At 36.8% G+C, this 21906-nt stretch overlaps 1 protein-coding gene across 10 annotated transcripts in view; it reads left to right on the top strand.

Annotated features, from left to right (window-relative positions):
- Window positions 1–21906, top strand: part of CCSER2 (coiled-coil serine rich protein 2) — a 73356-nt gene that overhangs the window by 12804 nt on the left and 38646 nt on the right. For 6 of the 10 annotated variants that reach the window (XM_065067794.1, XM_065067795.1, XM_065067800.1 and 3 more), the window contains 3 exons: window positions 10477–11953; window positions 12901–13100; window positions 21390–21480. In XM_065067794.1, the coding sequence (XP_064923866.1) occupies window positions 10516–11953; window positions 12901–13100; window positions 21390–21480 (1729 nt within the window). In that variant the 5' untranslated portion in view covers window positions 10477–10515. Of the gene's footprint in view, window positions 1–10476; window positions 11954–12897; window positions 13101–21389; window positions 21481–21906 lie in introns of all 10 variants that reach the window. The other 4 variants (XM_065067792.1, XM_065067793.1, XM_065067799.1 and 1 more) reach the window with 1 other exon arrangement.

Below are 21906 nucleotides of genomic sequence, written 5' to 3'. Positions count from 1 at the left end.
AAGTTTAGATGTAACTGTTTGTGTTCATGTATGAGAAAATCCGTAAGAAAATAGAAAACATGCTTTAAAATGCTTACAGAAGGCTTCCAGTCTGTGATTAAAACATGTTGATGTTTGTTGTGCTGTGATATACTTGCAAAGTTGTTTGATACTGGAGTATTTTTAGAGAGTTTGGTTGTAAGATTGGCAACTGATTTATCGCAATCGAATCACACACAAAAGCTGTAGGTGTCCAGCACTAATGTAATTAAATTCTATAGTAAGTAATTGACATGTTGACGATGTGGTTCAAAAATAAGCAACTTGGAATTGAAAGCTCTTGTGTGCCAGTATATGGCTGCAGTATTTTTGGTTAAGGGTGGATGTTGAAGAGAAGTTAAACTTCAGAGAATATAAGTAATTCACTATATGAAAGTAATTCACACAGATATGAAACAAGCTGATTGATATAACTGGTGTGTTTGGTAGCAAGCAGAGCAGATATCAGTGGCCAGTTCTTGCAATCTAGGGAGTTTACAAATAGTTTTTCTCAGGAATCTGTGCAAGGCAATGGGGTAACATTTAAAAGAATTATTAGTAGGGCTCTGGAACTCCTTAATCAAGGCAGTCATGGATGGAGAAAGTTTGGGGGCTCAAGGACAGGTTGGACAAGATAACGGAAGAGAGATCTGTGCAGGGTTCCTAAACAAACTACATCAAATTTGAGAAATCCTATGACTTGAAAATAGTTCAGTGTTGAGGAAGTTGGCACATTTTGTGCTTGCCGTGTTCATCTTGGTGCATTTTTTTTTTAAGGCTACAAGAGGAGACAATGTGACTTTTTATTCACTGCCTTTAAAATAAGATTGACTGCTGGAACTGTGTGTCTGAGCTGGAGAATTGAGTCAAGACATTGAATTGCATTGATTCAAACCCAGAGAAATATCATGATTTATATAATATTTCAAGCCTATCCAGACTTCACCCTTTCTCGAGAGAGGTTTTAAAGATTTTTTTTTTTTTATTATTTTTTTATTTTTTTGGTCAGTCCTTTCCTGGTCTCTTTTTTTTTTTTTTTTTTTTTTTAATTCCAGCAGTGGCTGAATTAGCAATTAGCAATTTTTTTTTTTTAATATGTAGCACTGATTTGACATGTTCTTGTCTCAAGGTCGTGATCATGTGGAAAAAACTAAACTATATTGAAATACCATTGGCAATATGTAGAAAAGAAATTTCTAGAATTATTTTCTTATCTTCCTTCTGCTTATTCTTGTCTAGTCTTGCTCAGTTATCATCTGTGAACCTCCTCAGGCTTTACTGAAGATATCTCAGTAAAAGTGAGTCTATGAATTACAGGCAGTCTCCTTGAATTATCTCTGCTTGTCATTCAGTTTAACCTATAACTAGAATTTTTACTCCGGCAGCAGTAGAAAGAATGAGCATGTGTGGCTGAAGGGGAAAAAATAAGATCTTATTTGTGGTAAGGACAGCCTCGCTGCAGATTTAAACTAATGAGAATGCTTAATCTTAAGATACCTACATAAACTGTTCAGCAGTGGTTCATATGGGTAGTATTGTTTCTGTCATTAGTTATTATATAATCAATACAAAATGCATTGAACAATAAATGTTTGTACCACTGTAAGAGGGTTTTAGCTCGATACAGCTCAGTGTTCTCAAATGAGGAAGATGGACTGGATGACTAAACAAAGTAGTGGAGTAGGATAGACAAAGTGACAGTCTAAAAATGGCTATTTCCATTTGTAATCATTTGTTTTCAAAGTCCCATGTGGATTCCAACCTGCCTGTTCTTATCAGCAAGAAAATCCTGTTCCAGGTAGAGTGCATTGCTAAAGTAGCAGAAAACAGTAACTGGAAGCTGACTCTTCAGTTTGTTGCTGAAGCAATAGTGAAGTCTGTCTTGATAGAGTTAGAGATAGGAGTGGTGTGCAAGAATCATTTGGTGACAATAAATCATTCTGAGGGAAAAAGGAGGCTCCTCTAAGTGGAAATATTTGGCAGACAACAGCAGGTCATTCCGGCTTGTTTGCAGAATGACATTGCTTTTATGTCTGAACTCACAGACAGATTAATCTGTTTTGTAAGAATAAACTCAGAAATATTGAAATTACTAATGTGAAATGCTGTTGCTGAAGGAATAATACTATCAACAAAAGCAGTGGCCTGTTTGTGCTATCAGTTGCTTTGCTGACATAATCACAAAATTTTTGAAAGGAATGATTGAGGTCCACCATTTCACTTCTAGAAAGCCTGGATTCTAGACTGTGATTGATGTTAGAGATTATTCAGTCAATCTTAACTACAGCATGAAATTTAATTTGCTTTTATGATATAAATAGTGATGTCAGTTTTAAAACTTTTCTGAAAGGCAGCTATCTACGTCAAATGGGAAAGGTCAGAGTTTTTTGAATATGTATGTACGTGAATATATACATATACACAACTATGGATTATGTTCCAGGATAGAAATCTTGCCAGATACAAGAACAAGGGAGTAATCTAGATGTAGATGTGCTTTATAGTCATAGTACTTCTGTGTGTGTGGGGAGAAATAATGTTTGAGGGATATGTTAGCTTAGTTCTTTTCTTCTCTGCAGCCATATGATTTTGTCTTTAGGCTGCAGAACATTGGATCTGTAAGGCAGACAGCCTATGTCACTTTCTAGTTTGTTTTTCCTGGTTTTATTTTTTATCTTTGAAAATTTGATAACAATTTAAATTGAATTATGTCATCAAATAATTGAAGCAAATAAAGACTCATTGTATCTCTTCACCAACAAAGATTTTAAGAATAATAAATCTTTGGCAGCTTAAGAGCTGTTAAGCTACCATGGTGAAGAAGCTTGGTCTGCATGACTTATGCACTAAGGTTAAATCTGTGCAATTGGTTCTGTTCACAGAAAGCTGTTCCTTGTGTAACATAACAAATGAAGTAATCCACATAATTTAATTTCTTCTAGCAGGAGTGTTTCTGCATTGGAGCTAGGTATATCCGTCATGGCTATGTAAATTGCTTCTGCTTCTGATTTATTATGGTGTGTCCTGCCTGCCTCTTACAGTGCTCTGGAAGCAGTTCTTGGGGTTCAACCATTTTACGTAGTGCTTTTGTCAGCTGCACCTCGTGTTGCTGGATTTCCAGTGAAAGCCTTTTTGTGTTCTGGATCTTGTGTTTTGTAGAGTTGGTTGTAAATGCAGTGCACAGTGTATATATGTGCAGGTGTGGATTTGACATCATGAGGTCAGATTTAACAAGGTACAACTGCTACATTTGGATGAGTGATTGGAACAGTGCATGAAAGCAAACTTAAGGAAAATCCAATGCCTGTCAGTGTCTAAGTCACCTTTAGTTCTTACTAAAGGCATTTTCCAGAACTTGGAAAAAATCAGAATAGACCTATGTTTATCTTTGTTGTGGCAAGAAGGCAATTCCCTTTTGAAGAAGGGAATCAATGACTTCTTCCAAAAGGATGCAGCAGATGATTGGCAGCTTCAGAGAGGAGTTGTACCTCTGCAATGCGTTATTCCGATGGCTGGCTGACCTCTGTCCCTGAGAATGGTTAGGCTGTCAGCTCTAATGCAGAAAAGACTAAGTGTCACTGTATTTCACATCTTACTTGTGAATGAACTGTAATAATCTGTATTAACATTTAAGAGGAATGTGAAAGTGCACTGTTTCAAGTCTATGTCTTCATTTTTGCAGGTCCTGATATTCTTTCCTATTGGGAGTAATAGATCCCTGCCCCCAAATATCTTCTTCCATTTTCTTTTCTTTGTCCTGAAGCTGTTCCCTTTCTGCAGCTGGCTGAGCATCTGAACCCTGACTGCCTTCTTATAAGTCATGTAAGAATGACAAAAATCAGGGCAAATTTGCCTATTTGAGAAATGACTGTTTTTAACAAAATCTTAGGGGTTTTATGATGACTCAAATCCTGGTTTGTTTCACCCTTTTGGTAAGGTTTGATATAAAAATTCAGGGTTTAAAATATATAGTGTCTTTATTTTACTAATATGCAAAGCACAAGTGGACAGACTGTTAGAAAGCACACATTTCTGGGCAGATGGCACTTAGCCCCCCACCCCCTTTTTTTTTTCCCTTGAGGTGACCCATACTCAGTGTAAACGTGGCCCTAAGGGATGTGAATGGAGTTTTTGATTCTTGAATTATTCTGGTAGCTTTCTTCTGCAAAATAGAGATGCGTTTTTCTATTTATTTTTCTCCAGTAAGTGCTTGTGTTCTCTAGTCTTACAAAGCATTAAGAAAACATATTCTGATGAATAAGAACAAAGTTTTTAAAGATTGCAAAAAATGTCACATCTTTTTGCTGTATCAACTAAAGATAATGTTCAATGTTAAATACAGAAGCCCAAATCTCTTAGTGATGTCTTTCTTGTTCTGTCTTTTATCTCTGTTCATTATCATGTTCTGCTCATATTCCTTGACCTAGTGCATTCTGACTGATGGTACATAAAATTCATCACAACAGCAGCTTGGATAACTGGTTTACTTGGTGGTTGATCAAACTTTGCAAATGGGTAGAACAGCATACCTAAGTGTGAAAGAGGCAGAATAGAAAAAAAAGTTATGTCTAAACTTTCTATGGGAACAGAATCTCACAACTTAGACGAACAGAATTGTTTTGGAGAAACAGAACAATAATCACTGAGTGTCTTGGAATTTCTTTATGACTACAGTACCTTCAAAAGGCAGATTGCCAAGGATGCCAGTATTAATCACTGTGCATTTTGGAATAAGAAGTGGAGGGACACTAAAATTAATGTATGCCTTCATAAAGCATTGAGAATTGATTCAAAAACAGAACTGTTTCAGAGACCCTGGAGACAAAAGTAAGGAAGGCTTGGAGGATTTTACTGCAGAGCTGATAAATCTTACTGGATCTTGGAGTTAAGAGAAAGTGTGGTTTTGTTGTTGTGGGGTTTTTTTTTGGACTGAACTGTAGCCCATCTGTGCAGGCTAAATAACAGAAAAGAATATGTGACAGTTGTAAATACTCAGAAACTCAATCTCAGAGCCATCAGGATTTCTAGTTGTATTCTGATCCAATTTAATTCATACAACATGCACAGTTTTATCAGGATTCATCATCTTTAATACTTCAGGGCTTGTTCTGCTCAGAGGAGGTGTTTGCTGTTAAGCTTCCATGCCCCTCTTAAAGCTTAAAATTGACTTTCAGGCATGCTACCCATTTTGCAGTATTCCTACTACTTGCTGAAGCAGCCTTTTTCTGCATCTGTTTCAGTGGCCTCCCTGATTTATTTTTCCCTTATGTCATTCAATACCTCCATATGCTCATGGAAATAAGATATTTTCATTTAACTGTCCTAATGCATTTTTAATTACATTTTTAAGAAAAATAGTTCTTTTAAGTTTCACCATGGATCAGTGGAGAAAAGATCTGCATTCTGTGTGTCCTGAAGAGAAAAAGAAATGCTATAGATAGAAGTCGTGGTGCTAAGACCCAGAGTTGTACAGAGGTTGTTTTTATGACCCACACACAGTTGACAGAGTTGAAATACATGTGCAATTAGATTCCCAAAGGCCATCTGATATGTCTTGATTCAGCAGATGATAATTAAACTACAATCTTTTTCCAAATTGATTAGTTGGTATCTTTTTTTTTGTGTGGACAACATCTTAATTATCATGAAAACCAGTGGGAAGTTAGGTGCAACTACCTTGAATCATGTCCATAGCACCCTGAAGAACTGGTCTTAAGTCTCAGATTTCATCAGGCCTCTCCTGCTATATGAGTGGCGCAGAAAACAGGATGTAGTTGTTACTTAGGGCAGTAGATTGCGTCTGCCTGAAGCTGTCTGCTGGCTGCCACTTACTCTTCAGTTCCCAAGGGCAGGTGTCACTCATTCCCTGCACTGCTTGGGCAGCAGTTGTAACAGTCCTTTGCCCAAATGTAATCCTGTGCCCAAGTAAGCTTTTCACTAGAGGAGATAATGTTCTTACCTTCCTGTCCGTGCTGCTAGTGTACTAGAAATGTGCTTTTGTTTTCTAGGAAAAAGAATGAAGGTCTCTGGAAATTCTAGTACCATGAAGTTGGCAAGATAAATATGTATGAATGTTGGTTAACTGCTGCTTCAGATCACCAGTCACTGAGCCAAACAAGTAGATTAGATAGTATCTTAATTCTTAGACCCTCTGAGAAAGGCAAATAATAGGAGTATAATGTCTGGCTTGGCAAATGTGTTCATTAAACTTCATTGCCTTCAGTAACATCCAGTGCATGATGGCAGAAAAAAGAATAATTCATTTATTCACAGAGCTTCATAGCAGTTGTTCTGTCAGTCTGTCCACACCAAATACCAAAAAAATTGGCTGATTCGTAGTTAGTGTTTGCTGGTATATGGGCACTAATGGATGTAGTGTTTCTGGGTAGGTAAGGAAGCTTGTGTACTGCTGTAGCTGCCAGCTTCTTGCAGGCCTACAGGAAAGTACAATTTTTGCAATCCAAAAGCAGCAAGGATGTGGTGACCCTCCTGGTTTTCCAGCACAATCCTCTTACACAAATATGTTTGTCTTTACCTCAGTTAAAAAAATTCTTCACACTGTTAAGTTACTTTAGGAAAAGCGTTTTAAGTTAGATACTTAGTATTTCTGTTTAGGTGGTCTTAAAATTTACAAGAATAATGAAACATACATCTGAAGCTGTTGGCATAGCAATAGTTGTGCAGAATTGCTCGTCTGTCACCAGATATGTTTAATGTGGCAGCTTTTTATTTCACACTGCTGTGGCAATAGAAGGAGAATTTGGTCCCACTCATAGTAATCTGTTTGGAACTTGAAAATACTGTTAGCTCTCTGATGTCATGGGTCATAGGGATTGCAACATCCTAAAGTGCCCAGACATTGAGATGTATGAACTTTGAGCTGTCTGCTGCTGTAGTAATTATTCCACAGCACATAGGGTGGGGTCTCGGATGCAAAACAAAACTGTGCTGAGGAGGTAATGTATAGGAAAATGCCTTCCTGGTGTTGTTGAAACAGACAGTGAATGAAGTAAAAGTGAATGTTGTCTTTACTAGTTGAAACTAACATTGGGGAGTCTTGTTAAAGTGTAAATAATCCCACCTAGAAAGCACAAAGGAAAGTGAGAATGAATATCCTTTTGCTTATCACCAGGATCTTGAGTATCCTTGAAGGGAAGGATGTAGCAGCTTTTCAGTTCAGATCATACTTCAGAGCAAGTCTGTAAGTTTTAGCTCCTTTTCCCTGGATCATTGTATAAGACTAGGTTCTTTTTAATTAGCTTAATTCCCGATTAAGCTTGTGTGCACTAGATAATATATTTCCCAAGGCAAAGCATATAAGACTTGTTTGACTAAATGTCTGTTTTCAAAGTCCATAGGCTGCTGAAGTCTAAAACTACTTCAAATTTCTTCATAATACAGCAGAATAGGACTTAAATTGTATTGAACTTGAGTTCTGTGGGATGCAGAAATCGTACCATAATTTGCAAGTACTGTGCTTCCTCATAAGGGAATTTCATTGTTAGTCTAATTTCTTGTAATAAATACATGTCAAGATGAGGATGTTTAAGAGAATGTAATAAGAAAATTTCCCATTTTCTGGGAAAAGTAACATCTGCCATACATGTTACTGTTAAGTTTTGAGGTGTTTTTAAAATACATTTCAATGAAACAAATGCAACTTAGATTTAAAAATGTGATGCAGTAGTTAGTCATGTAGCTAATAAAATGTGGACAAGTATTGCTTATCTTTTAATTTAATTATCTGAAGTGTTTTAAGCAATCAGTACAGTTTTCTTGGGGATAATGTTTTGTCTTTCCCTAATTAAGGATAAATGAGCAAGCACCCTTGCTAGAGAACTGAAAGGTCTTCTTTTCAAGTTTAATTTGCAGCACTTCATGGAAGATTAAAGTAATCTAATTAAATGGCCTCATTTAAATTTTGCAGTCACCTAAGAGATGGTAGACAGATGTGAAAAGGGAATTGTCTATAAAGTGTGGAAGTTAAATTAGCAGCTTAATCTAACTTTTTTAATTTAACTTTTTGAATTTGGAAGATTTCTTTACAAGACTTGAGCTTTTTTGCTAGAGTTGGGGTATCTTTTGATGCATCTGTAGTATGATACTTAAGCCCGGCAGTGTTCAAGAAGAGACTGGATGACACCCTTGGACACATGGTGTGAACTGTGGGGTTGTCATATGCAAGGACAGGAGTTGGATTCAATGATCCTTGTGGGTCCCTTCCAACCAAGGACATTCTATGATAGTTGCTGTGAATGAATTCATCATTATGTTAAAGGCCATTTGTTATGCATGAAGTTATTTTTTTAAAAAAGGTGTACTTTATTGCTTTTGCTATACATATTTGACATAATGTATATATCTTTGACATTTATGTTAAAGCATAATGATTTTTTCATTTGCAAAGTGTGCAGGTACACTGTAGGCAAGTTTTTTTATATGGGTACAGACACCTGAATGAGGTGCTGTGAATGCTTTTCTTAGTAGATAATGTTGGTCATGGTGTTTTTGAGACAAGTCTAACATGAAACACCTAAATCCACATACAGGTGTTTATTATACATAATGAGTTAAATGTTTTGCTGTTGCTGGGGTGGGGGAGAAATCCTGGTGTGCTGCTTTGTATGCCTGGGTGAGGGCTTATGTCCAAGAATTCACTCAGTATTTTAAAACTCTGGATTTGTGTGTTTCTAAATGGTAATGCCCTCTACCAGTTGCAGGATGTGGACTCTGATATTTTCACTATGTTAAGAGCCATGTCTCTGAGCATGTTTCTCTTTGTATCTTTCTCATGTAGGTCTACTTCCAGAAGTACAGCTGTGGGGCATCCTATTGATTTACAAAATCCTAAGGGTTGTTCAGTTAGCATGAATTTAATGGCACTTTGATTTTATCTTTAAGTGTTTCTTAGTGAGGTCTTGCAGCCTGCGGAGTGACTCACTTTAAGGTAGTGCTTGCTGTGGTTACACAAGGTATTTTCTGTACCTTGAATAAGTATAATGGTACTTATTGTGTGTTAATTCTCATAATGATTACCACAGTGCCAGCTGTGTGTAGGTTTGTGAAATGAGAAACACAGATTATAGTTTCAGGGAATAACATGTGGAAGACTGAAATACTGTGTCTTTACACCATCGTAAGACCAGCGGGTGGAACTGACTAAAATATAAAATCCAGGCTAGCAAAAGCAAAATATTGTTTTACAACTGTCTTGAAAAATCAGAAACCGGGTCTTGCAAATACAGAATTTAACACCAGAATTGAACTTGTCTTACAATACAACATTGAAACTTGAAGACTTCTCAAGGCCTTATTGTCTGAATTGCAAGTCTGTAATAATAGCATTTAGACAAGTTGTTCATATTGTATAGCCAGGCAAAGCAACAGACTAAGCGCTGTACAGAAGGGTGATACAGACATAGTTGTCCAAATAGTAGGATGGGTATGTAGATGAGTGTGGAAGGAACAAAAAGCAGTATATCAAAGGAAGGAGACTGGAATTCTCAAGGTAAAAATTTTTGAGGCAAAGATATGTCTGTAAAGCAGATATGGCTTAGTAAAGTAAGTATGATATAAAATAGACCGACATGACATAAGTCAAGACACAACAAATCTTCACTAAGGACTGTAGTGGACTCACTGTATTCCACATTAGGTGGATGGGAGTGAAATTCAAGATACAAGGGAATGCATGAATGCTGTAATTATCTTTTTATTTCATACTTTTGTAACTTGAGTTATGTGTTCATGTGTCACTGCACAAAAGTAAAACTTTTGAATTTACTTACTAACACTGACTTTATGCAACTGTTTCCCTGTACCTCAAGTCTCCTACGTGAACAAGAAGATGGAGGCAAAAATCACCAGGAATGCTTATCTTGAACTGGGGATATCAGTAAGATCTAGGGAAAAAAAAAGCTATGGTGAAGGTGGATGATTAGTGATTATTTTGTATCTCATAACATAGACATTGGGGAAACTGAAAAAGAATTAACTTTTAGTCAGATTTTACATTATAGTTTTTCCAGTTTTACATTGCTGACCAAAAGTTTGTGCTCTGTTTTATTTGTGAGATTTTAAAAATATGAAGTCTTAAATATGTAATAACTGTAACATGGTGAAAAATTCAGTTTGCTCAAAAAAGGTTAATAGGAAAAAAAACCCCTCTTTTTAAGCTTGTTTTATAGATTTCAAAAAGAAGAAAATAAAAAGCATTTTATCTAGAGAATGAAAATTGCAAGAGGTAGGTGTGACCTGAATAACACATTACTGCCAAATAACTGCTGGTGACAGGTATTTCTCTAGAGTTTACATCATTTGTATGGGTTACCTGTTATATCACCATGGTATAATTAGGCACAGAAATGTAGTAAACATGCATGTGAATGTACAGAAAATTATGTTGTTTCATGTGTGGTTGATTCAGGTCTAATACTTTTTTTCTTTAATTTACTTTAGATTCAAGCACTGTTTAAGGACCAATGTACCCAATAGCTCATGGAAGAAAAAAATCAAATCAGGACATCCTTGACTTCCAGGCTACCGAAATATGGAACAAAAACTTTAGGAAGTGTTTTGCAACCTATGTCAAATGGGACGGCTGTCAGCTTAGCAGGGAATAATGGTGGCAAAAATTTTGGCAAGCACAATGGCACTGTTAGCATGTCTTCCTTTTCCTTCAACTGGAAAAAATCAAATAAATATCAACTTCATGATCAAAATGGGAGAGAGACCAACTCTAAACATAACTGTAACGAAAAATTAAATGATTCTGAGAAGTATTCGCAATCTCAAGGAGCATTGGGTAGCAATGTGCTCAGGGTGGGTTTGAACAGTACTGCTTCAGTTGCATCAAAAGCAGCAAAGCAAACCAATATGTTTGTGTCTTCTACAGAGGAATTAAACCCAAAGTCTTTGCCTGGACTCTCTAGTTCAGCAAAATTCGCCAAAGGTACCCTGTCAGGAAGGACCTCATATTCCGGACTCAGTGCTCCAAAATCACATTTAAATGGATTTTATGGAAATAGGCCAGTGGTGGGTTTGCAGAGACCTAGAGCTAATTCCAGTGCCACAAGGACAAGTTCAGGAGAAAGCCTGGCACAATCGACAGACAATAGCAAGGCTTTTTCCTGTGAAAAAATGGTAAGATCACAAAGTTTTTCACATTCCATTCAGAATTCTTTCGTTCCCACTGCATCTTTAACCAGGTCACATTCCTTCAACAAAGCTGTGGATCTTACAAGGCCTTATCATAGTCAAAATGTAGCTGCCCGGACATCTCAGAGGCCGACTTTGTTGTCAAGAAATGCACGTCAGTTGGATGTACCCAATGGAAATGAACCTATGAAGTTTGGATTTACCAGGCCCTACTCTGGTATGTCAGCTCCTTCTTCAAAGAAGCCCCCGCTGTCAAATGGATCTGGGTCAGCACCTTCCTTTGGATACAGATTAAGTCGTCCTTCTCTGCTGAAGCCTGCCAGGCAGCGGTTTGCTGGAAATATCATTGTGGGTGGCAGCAAAAGTACAACTCCTGACACATGCATCGTGGACAACTCTGAAATTTCAACAAATATTAATAGAGCAATTGAGAAAAACAGTATTATAGAGAGCAATGCTCACAGAACAGAATCTGATGAGGGGCTGCATGAAAGTGTGGGAAAACATGGGTCAAAAGCCATGTGTATGAGTGATGACGGAGATGAAATATCTATATCTTCTTTGTCATCCTCTGAAAAAAATGATTTGAGTGAAGATTTCAGTGATGATTTCATAGATATAGAAGACCCAAGCAGAACCATAGAAATACAGCAAAAGGAGAGTTGCCTTCAAGAACTAGAGCATGGGAGTATAACGTCGATTGAACCATTCACCTCTCTCAAGGAAAGTGGAGGATCGTGCCGTAATGCTGACGACTGGCTTGATATAAATGTGTCTGGTAAATACTTTATTATGTTCTGTTTGAAACAGGTACTAAATCAAGATTTCATAACTGTAATTAAGTTGTCTTAAGTTGTCTTTTACAATTGCCCATTGCTTGTGAATTGTTTCAGAATGGAACTTAGCTCTATGCTGGCCTGTTGTTGTGTGTGTGTTTGTTTGTTTCTTTGTTTGTTTTCAGTGCTTTTTCTGCCTGATAGTTACTTTTCCCTAGCGTGGCTTTGAAGAGCTCTTTTTCTTGGGGATAAGAGTGAATGATACCTCCTTTGACCACGGTTGTGGTATGGTTGTGGGATTCCTTATATCCTTGCTTTGGCATTCATAACTCTGGACTGGTGATCTTTTAACAAAATTTCTCTTCCCCCACCCCTTCTGCCTCCGTAGGCAAATAACAGCTGTAACTGCTTCTAAGCAGTGGGAATAAGTGTAGGGTGTCTAATTAAATCAGCCAAATTATAAATAGGACTGTCACTGATTTTGTTTGTTTTTCCTGATGCATGCTATATTAATTCTTTAAAAATTAGTGGAAGAGACAGAAGATGTCTTTAAAAGCCACATTTTCTCTGAGCTTCTCATAGTATACACGTTGGGAGAGAAGTCACAGTTGAAAGATTGGATCCAAAGGATATACTTTTGCACCCACCTTCTAATATGTCAAGAAGATACAGAATTTTAGAAAGTAGCTTTCATGATGGGTGAATTAGTGCAGTGTAAAAGGCCAGCAGAGATGTAGGTTGGAAGGTTACTTGGTTGTAGCTACCAAGTCACCTTAGGCCTTTTTCCCCCCTAGGATGAGTGAACAATACTGTAGAATGCTTTCAGATATTTCTGTTACATTACCATTTCATGAAAGTTAATGGACCAATAATACACATCTTAATATTTATTTTTGGAATATTGGATTGATTTTGGAATCTTAACTATTCCTACTTTTTTTTTAAGCAGTGGATGACAACAGTGAAAGCACAAAGCATACTACCGAGAATGTGATTTCTCCAGAGATGAATTACAGAGCTGGGTCCTCTTTTGAGCTTTCTCCATCTGACAGCTCTGATGGCACGTACATGTGGGATGAAGAAGGGCTGGAACCTATTGGAAGCGTCCATCCATGTGGAAGCTATGAATCTTCAGAAATGAACAGCATAGTATGTATTTATGTGCATAACTTGCATAATTACAATGTTTTGAGTTTATTCCTTATTAAGTATATTTTAAAAACAGAATGTATTTGTTTACTTGATAGTTGTTTCCTCTTTCCTCTGTAGTTGATGGTTTTTTGAAACTTCTTGTTTGGGAGCTCCTGTGCCTAGACAGGTGACATTCTGATTAGGCTGTTTACATACATTTTTTTTGCTTACTCTCAAGTTAGGACAGAACAGGTCTGCCCTTATGCCATCTCATGGTAGTGCTCACAGAGAATAAAATAACTAAATTCTGCAAATGGTAGGTTACATATCTCCTACCAGTCTCTAAACCATGGAGTGAAAAAGCAAGAAAATGGCTATCAACTGTCTGACTTCCATCATCTTGTTTCTATGCTTTATAGATATCAGACCCTTTTGACATGACTTTTTTCATTTCACAGTTTATTCAAGTATAGAATCTTCAAGGTAGATATCTGACTCTAGCTCACTGTACCAAGATGCTTTGTTTGTCTCAAATGTGATACACAAGATGTGTCACAACCTTTTTCGTATTGTTAAACTTCTAACTGATCTGCAAGAAACATCATTCAGTCTGAAGGACAGATGGAGGGTTATTGCAGTGCTATGACCCTTGGTTGAGGTCTGGGAACCAACCTTGGGATTTTGTGGGTGAGAGGAAAATATTGTCTGTATGTCCTTCATCGCTTTTCACTGTCCGTATTCCTTTATCTGAACAGACATTTTAGTTGAGCAGCTCAGATTTTATTAATGTGATACTTGCAATCAGAACTTCTAACAAAAAGAATTTGGTGTCATCCATGTGTCATGCTTCATGTATTTTAGGTGTGTCTGTCACCAATGCCACTTCAGTAATGCAGATAGCAGGTTTGGACTTAGACAGGTTTGTGGCACCTACTCAGACTGATTTGTAGTTTTAGTAGGGTTGTCTTCTGTAACCCAAGAGTAGAACAGTAGAGATGTAAGTACATTTTTATATGAAACTATATACAAATTCTCGATGTATTTTTAGCTGCTTGTGGTTTGGTTTGCATTCTGTCTTTAATTATGATATTGAGATGTAGTGCTTAAGAGTTTAGAAATGGTTATTAACTTTTTCATGGTAACTTGTGACCAGCTTAGAAAAGCAGTTTGAGACTTTTCCGGTATGAGCTTTGTGGCTTCATGGATATTTGTAGGGGACAACAAATTTTAATATAGGCCACTACAAAAACATCCTTTTCCCCAGACACATGCACACACATGCCAGGAAAAAAGGAAGTTTTAAAACTTTGTCCTTGATACATTTTAAGTGTAGGTATTTTTGATACAGTGTAATTTATCAAATGAAAAATACTACGGACCAATATTTTTGGACTATATATTTAGGGTTTTGATATATGTGAGCTCTATGCATTAATTTGTGTGTGTGTGTAGAAATAGATAATCAGTGTTCTGATTGACAGATGCTGTTGTAAGCCCTGTGATGCAGAGGTACATTAGAAGCTTTTGATATTTTTGTTCGCTATTTTGGTTTATTTCTTCCTTTGTTGAAAGTAAATAGTTTTTAGAGAGGACTTAACCTAGAAAGTGCATTCATCCATTTTTTTTTTTGATGAAGTGGAGAAAGGAGGAGATTGTAAGCATAACTTACTGATGAATCTAGAAAGTCATGTTTTTTCCACCCATTTTGGCTTTTATCCTGTTAGTGCTGTTCTAGAACTACAGTGCTCACTGTAGTGTGAATTTTTGTCTTAAATGGGTGAAGCATCAATAATACATCTTTTATTTTTACCAGGCAGAAATGCATTTGCAGTCAGCTTGGGTTTTGAGGGGAAATTGTAGCTCTGAAATGTTTGTTGAATTGCCATATAGTGTTGTGCTTTTTAGTTGTTGTGGTGGGGGGTTTTTTGGTGTGTGTGTGTGTTTTTTGTTTTGTTTTCCACTGTGCTTGTTGGTTTTGGTAGAAAGCATGATATTTGCTTTCTTTAGCCTAAAGATTAAACACTGATCATTTTTAATCTAAAGATGCAGAGGAATTTCTGTTACAACTCTCCATTATTTCTGAAGAATTATGTTCCTAGGTAGGTTAATGTAAGCTTTTGTTCCATATTTTTTATTTTCTCTGCAGGCACTGAGTATAAAGACAGGTTAAAAAAATAGAACTGAAGGTGTTGAGATTAATTACTGTGATTAGTCAGCACATCAGACGTTTTGATTGCTGGGAGATATGTGATAGAATTATGCGGTTTCTGTCCTCCAGTGTGATGAGGGTAAAAGCAGTTAATATCTCTGTGTCAAAATCCAGTTGATAAGAGATTTAAGAATTTTGAGCGCTTGAGCTAATACCAGCCTGACTACCCCTTGGAATTAATATTTCCAGGGATATCTCCAAAGCAGACAGGTGGTTGTGGAGTTCCCGTGGCATCAGGCTGGGCCGAGCAGAAGCAGTGTAGCTGAATAACAATTCAGGTAATTAGATGATGAGTAATTGATAGTGTTAGGGCAAAATTCACTTGTTTTTAATTTCCATCCTGCTGTTGTATTCTTAGTCTTTTAAGCTGTTATCATCCTTGGGATCAACAGATATTAAATGCTTTTCCTAAACTTTTCTATAGGTGGCACTGCAGCTCTTACTGAGTAATCTTATATGGGTTTTGACCATTTTTGAAATGGAGAAGAGGAGTGTCTTATACATGATGCAATCAATTGTTTTTGTAGCACACACAGCTTTAGTCTCTCTGGATGAAACGTGCACACCCAATTTCAGTCTTACTGTCCCCACATTTCAAAGTATGGATGCACTTTAATTTCTTTTCAGGAACACTTAACATTGCATTCAGGCCATATTGATACCAACTACAATCTGATGTGGCCTCGTAACTCTAGCTGTCGTCCTTTGTGAGACTGGCAATTTAACAAAGCATCATTTTTCCACTTATGAGGTGCTTCTGAGTAAACAGCATTTCAGTGTTTCTATGTTCTTGGTTCACACCTGTTGAAATGTGTCAGGGTGATGTAGTGAGAATATACTTTTGCAACAGCACGAGTAAGTGACAGGATATTTCCTGTGTTGTTAGTTCATATTGAGATTGGTCAAAATAGAATTCCTTGAAAATAGTTAGGGGGTATTTGAGGATTGTTTTGGTTTTAATTAGAAACAAGTATATTAAACTGATTATGCAAGAATAGAACACATTAGTGTTGTGTAATAAGTCATATTCAGATTACCCCAAAAATCTAGCTAGGTTGTAATTAAAACTTACTGCTGTGTAACCTCATCCAGGTGTTCCTGCTCCTGCAGGGGGATTGGACTAGATGATCTTTTGAGGTCCCTTCCAATCCCTAACATTCTGTGATTCTGTGAAACTTAACTGATCACCTGGTTGGCAGCCCTGCCCATGGCGTTCCTCTGAATTTTGAGGTTATGGTTTGGTTCTTTTCTTGCCTGGGAGTATTCAAAGCCTCCCTATTTGCCTTTCAGCTCTGCCTCACACTATTCATGCAAGTGCAAGTCAGTGGAGTGAGAATAATTCACAATTATTTACGCTAGTTAAGAGTATCTGTAGCAATTCCATATTGGTTTATAGTGTGCAGAGCTCCATTATTTGAAGGTAAACTGTAAAAGTAACGCTGAACTCTTGGTATGAATAGACTACTTCTGAAGGGTGGCTGGCAGCAGTGAGCAGCAAGGACTGCTTTCCCCCAGCCTCTGCTGCTTCTGTGGTACTGGTTGTGCTTGCTGCTGCTGGCTTTCCATTATTGTGCTCAATAGGAAAACAAAACTTCCTACTTGAGAGGATTTGCCTATTGAAAAATTAAACAATTAGAAAACATTCTTAAATTTTGCTGGAATTCTGCAGAAATATGGTCAAAGCGCTTCCCCACCCTGTTCAGTTTCTTTTTTGCAGATTCGTTACCAGGGCTAAGTGGCAGCCAAGGAATGGGGCTGGGGGCTGTGAGTTTTAACCTGTGCTATCTGTCTGGAAAGGGATGTTGTTTAGGAATTGGTGAACAACAGAACATTTAATATTTCTCACTTTCTTCTTTCTCTCCCTTCATCTTGCTATTGAATTTCAGATTTCTTACACAGTCTGTCTGATTTTATAATTACAATAAAAAGGCAGCAGGGATAGCTGCTTCTTGAGATACAGTGGTTAATAACCTAACAATTATTTCCTATCTTCTTTCAATAAACCTAGGTAGAACACGCAATACCTCTATACAACTGTTTTCAAGAACACTAAATCTTTATTTAGGATAGTTATATCTAATAGTTAAACATATAATGTTTTGGATTTTCAGAAAAAAGTTCTTGTTGCATTCGTTGTCACAGCAACATTCTGTTACTGAGCACAAACAAAATGATGAATTACTGGTTTGGATGTTTGGCTTAGTTATCTTTAATGTGACTTGCAATGTACAACGTTCAAAACAACTCTCTTCTTGGCCTAGCCTTGGTATTCTGCAGAGTTCTATCCTTTCTCTTCCCTGTGTGGTTTCTTCTGCCTTTGTTTACAGTGGGGTTTTCTCTTCGGCCCTACAGTGCACAGTGGGTGCCCGTCTTCTGTTTTCTGCCTCGCTTAACAATTCTATTCAGTTCTTATTCAATGTTGCCTTTTTGGAGACTTGTATTGCATTTCTGTTTCTTTATCGCTGTCTCTTTCTGGGGTGTTATCAAATGTTGAAAATAGCATTGAAAAAAGGCCCTGGAAGTCTCCCTCTGCTGTCAGCCTTGAATTGTATTTGACTTTTGCAGTTATCTTTCAGCTGCCCTCCAGATGGCTGATTTACCCAGTCTGTTTAGTGTTTGGTGGTGTTTATTTTTTTATTATTATTTTTTTTTTAAACTACTTCCTTTTTTAATTCTTCATGTACCTGAAATGATGCTTTGTTAATTTCTGTACTGCCCTTGAACTCTTCACTTCTTATGATTCTTCCATGGTTCTCTCCCTTTACTCATGCTTATTGTCTGCTTGTTCAACCTTTTTTCTGTGGCCTGTTTTTCATCCTTTTTTTTTTTTTGTTCTTCTTCTTCTTCTTATTATTATTTTTTACAATGGAAACCCTGAAATCTTCAGTTTTTAACATCTCACCAGAAGAGATGCAGCATAGAAAACAAGTATGAAAATATCTGTGGAGTTCCATGCATCTAAAGCTGCTAGGTCTTCAGAGCGTAAAGCACATCTAGAATTTATTTGCAAAAGTATGCTTTAGTAAAGCATCAGACTTGTAATGCATTTTGACACTATAGACATGAATCAGTTTCAGATGCAAAATAGAACAATTTCTTCACATTTCAAATATTAAAACACAACAAATCATATAAACCCAGTGTAATTGTGTCATAAGCTTTCATTGGTCCACATATTTTATGTTTAATAGGGAGGAAGTGTTGACATCTATCCTTCTTCTAATTTGGACACATTGTAATTAATTTTTAGTTGCATTATATACTTAGCTCAAGAAATGGGAATGCTGAGAATCGGGCCTCATGCCTGTGTTTCAGTAGGAAGCTACACTGAACTTAAATTGGTGGACTGAAAAATACTGCTCCTCAGTGCGAGAGAGAGCTTATGATATACGTAGCATGAGGAATTTTTAGGAACTGCACTTTTTAAAAAGAATGTTTTGCTACTGCAGTTCATTGTGATGGACATGAATTTATCCTGAGCTTTAAACTTGTTCAGTTTCAACAAAAGTACTTGCTCTACAGTACCCCTGTTTTCAAAGCATTGGTCTTAAGAACTTAGTATTCTTATCCTTCTTGAGAAAGAGATTCTGGACTCTGTTTCCTACAAATGAGGGAGAAAACCCAAGCTGTTGTAGATGAGCTGTTGGCGTGTGCTTGGTGAACCTTCGGTAAGAGCAAAGTACAATCACTATAGAAAGAACAACATTGCACAACATTGGCGTGACCTTGCTAAATGTGGTGTAATAGTTCACCAGCCTTAACTTTGCCTCTCCCTTTAAAAGAGTCTCCCATCTCCTTATGCAATACGAGGGTTCCCTGCTGTTGGGGTTCTCATTCAGTTCTTACACCAGTAGTCACAGATCATCCGTTTCTCACCTAATGGTTCTCCTGGTTCGCTGCAGTAGGAGAACAAAGTGCTGCTGCCGGTGCTCACTTGAAAACCTTTCTGGAGGGAGAGCTTGGGGGCAGAACTCCAGTTTGACTTAGGATTTCACTGTCCCAAATCTCTTTCTAGATTGTACCACCTTGAAAATCTAGTGCTAACTAGGCCTTGTGAAGTTACATGGCCCTTTTAATATGCATTTTTCTTTTCGGCTATATGAATAAAATAGGATACTTCTCTTACTGTAACTTTTATTAATTGTTGAAATATGTAGTATTCTGTAGGGTTGGACCTGATGTACTTTTGAAGTATTTATTTTGTTCTGTGTTTGAGCTTCTTGCCCAGATGATGGGCACTGTTAAGCACACATTATTAACACAACTGCTGCCACGTAGTTAACTTCAGGTCATTATACAGTAGTAAGAACAAAAATGGAAGCCTTTAAATATAGGTTTTATATGTAATAACGTGTTGATGAAGCCTGTGCTTTAGCTGTTTCAGGATGACACTGCTGACATGTATGTTTCCCCGGTAGATGGCACTGGGAAGTGCTCCAAGCAAATTCCCACCTGTCCCAGGGATTACAAAGGTTTCATATTTCCAGTTGTGTTTGGTAGCATGGAGCTGCCTCAGTGCTGCAGGGATGAATAATTAGGGAAGCATAATGAGATGTGCTGCTGACAAAAAAGTATGTTTGGCATCTCAAATGGAGACCTTCTCTGACATCATTAAACTTCTGAAGTTCTGATACAAAGATAGTAAATTGGCTTATCTAAGTTTATTTGTTAATACTCCGGCATACTATGTTTTTATATTGTGCTTTTTTTTAATGCTTTTGCACAGCGATTTCAAAACTTTTTCAACTTTCTTATATGTTTGTGGTCACTGTTTGTAACTTTTGTCATGCTCATTAAGATTCCTGCAATAGAAGAAAATAATGCTTGATCATATTAATTTGAAAGATCAAAGCATGGCATAGAAACAATTTATCAATTAAATAGCCAAAGCTGCATCTCAAACACACCTACATTTTGCAGAATAGGTTTAAAAATAGGTTTTAGTTAAAAATCTTCTAGTTCCTGGGAAAATGTAAATTAATGGGAACAAAAAGAAGTAAATATATACAAGCAGTTTGTTCTTCTAAATGTTGAATCCATGTTTCCTTTAAATGGCTTCTATTGCTTCTATTTTTCTGGGAAGCTTTTCCATTGTTGTTGTTTTGTTTGTTTTTTTTTTTATTATTATTTTATTATTATTCACAGTGCCCTGATATGTATATTTTCTTTTTCTTTCCTGTAAATACTTTGAATTCTATATGCAAACAAAATAATTCAGGTAAGACTTTGAAATATAACAAAAGCAGGTGATTCTGTCTCAAGTATTTCATCTTTCTTTTATATTGCTCATGTTTTACAAAGTGCATATTAACTATTTTAACCTCATCTTCTCCCTCCTAAGTAAATAAATAACTTCCCCTGCAGAAAAGTAGAACCTGTAATGTTTTGTCACCAAAAAAAATTAAAATATACTTGGCTCTTTCCACCGTTTGTATTACAGTGGTCCTTAGTGAACACTATAGGAAGACTGCTGAAAAACAGTTGGAGCAACAGTTTAAGCAAATGCCTGTTAGTGTTCTTTTCACTTACACATCTGACAAAGCGAATATAATAAATGGGAGCCAGCAAAGGGATAGCTTTCGAAATTAATATTGTTTTGCAGTGTATTGGTAGTCTGTGTGTAAGTGTTCAGTTAAGTATTTAATGATCACTTTATTATCCATTGAGAAATAATTAGTAAAACAATTAATATTGGGTAATTTTTTTCAGTATTGGTCCCATGAGAACCATCTTTAGGTGTAGCTGTCAAACAGAAGAAATATCTGCATTTCTACTCTTAGAAAAGAGGCAGATGTGAAGTGCTTGAGTCTGTTCATGGGCATTAAAGCTGTTGTGCTTTTTTGTGGTAAATGTGAAAACAGAGCTCAAGAGTTAGAGCTGTATAACCATGAACAGTTTCCCTAGGCTTACTTTGTGTTGTGATCACGAGGTACACGTCGTCTCAGGTAAGGTTGATCTCAACCTCTAAAGAGAGGAAGCTGCTGATAATGTTGGATATCTGTACAGTACAATGGAACAAAGCTTTGAAATAAACTTATGACAGTAGGATAAATGAAATATTGTGAAAACATCTGTATCTCCCATTTTCTTTCTTACAGGATATCTTGAACAATCTTGATTCATGTGATCTTGAAGATGATGATCTCATGCTTGATGTTGACCTGCCTGAGGACTCGCCTCATGACAAAGGTCAGTAAATTGGCCCAGCAATGTTATTGTGAAACTGCATTATGGGCTTCAGAAATTTTTGAGTTGTGTTGTTCTGACTTCTGCTTTAATAAACCAAAGCACTCCTTAAATTGTTTTTCCTTTAAGTAAAAACTCTTGCTTTTCTGAAATGTAGGTGATGTGACATTTTTGTTCCCCTAATACAAATCTCACATTTGAAGGATTTTGAATTTAGAAGTTAACTGCCTTTTATAAGAATACAACCTTGCTGGACACTGTTAGTTTTTTAAAGTTATTTTAGTAGAATAAATTTCAAATTAGTCCTTCAGTCTCATGCTTTATCTATATTTGAAAATATCCGAACATTTTTTTTCAGCTTTGGTGAATGACAGTGTAATTATTTTTGAGGTAATAGTTTTCTTCTATGAAACGACAGTATCTCCTAAT

This window comes from Columba livia, chromosome 6, assembly GCF_036013475.1.
Source record: "Columba livia isolate bColLiv1 breed racing homer chromosome 6, bColLiv1.pat.W.v2, whole genome shotgun sequence".
Classification (NCBI taxonomy): domain Eukaryota; kingdom Metazoa; phylum Chordata; class Aves; order Columbiformes; family Columbidae; genus Columba; species Columba livia.
Note: the sequence above shows the minus strand (reverse complement) of the source record. Positions and strands in the feature narration are given on the sequence as shown.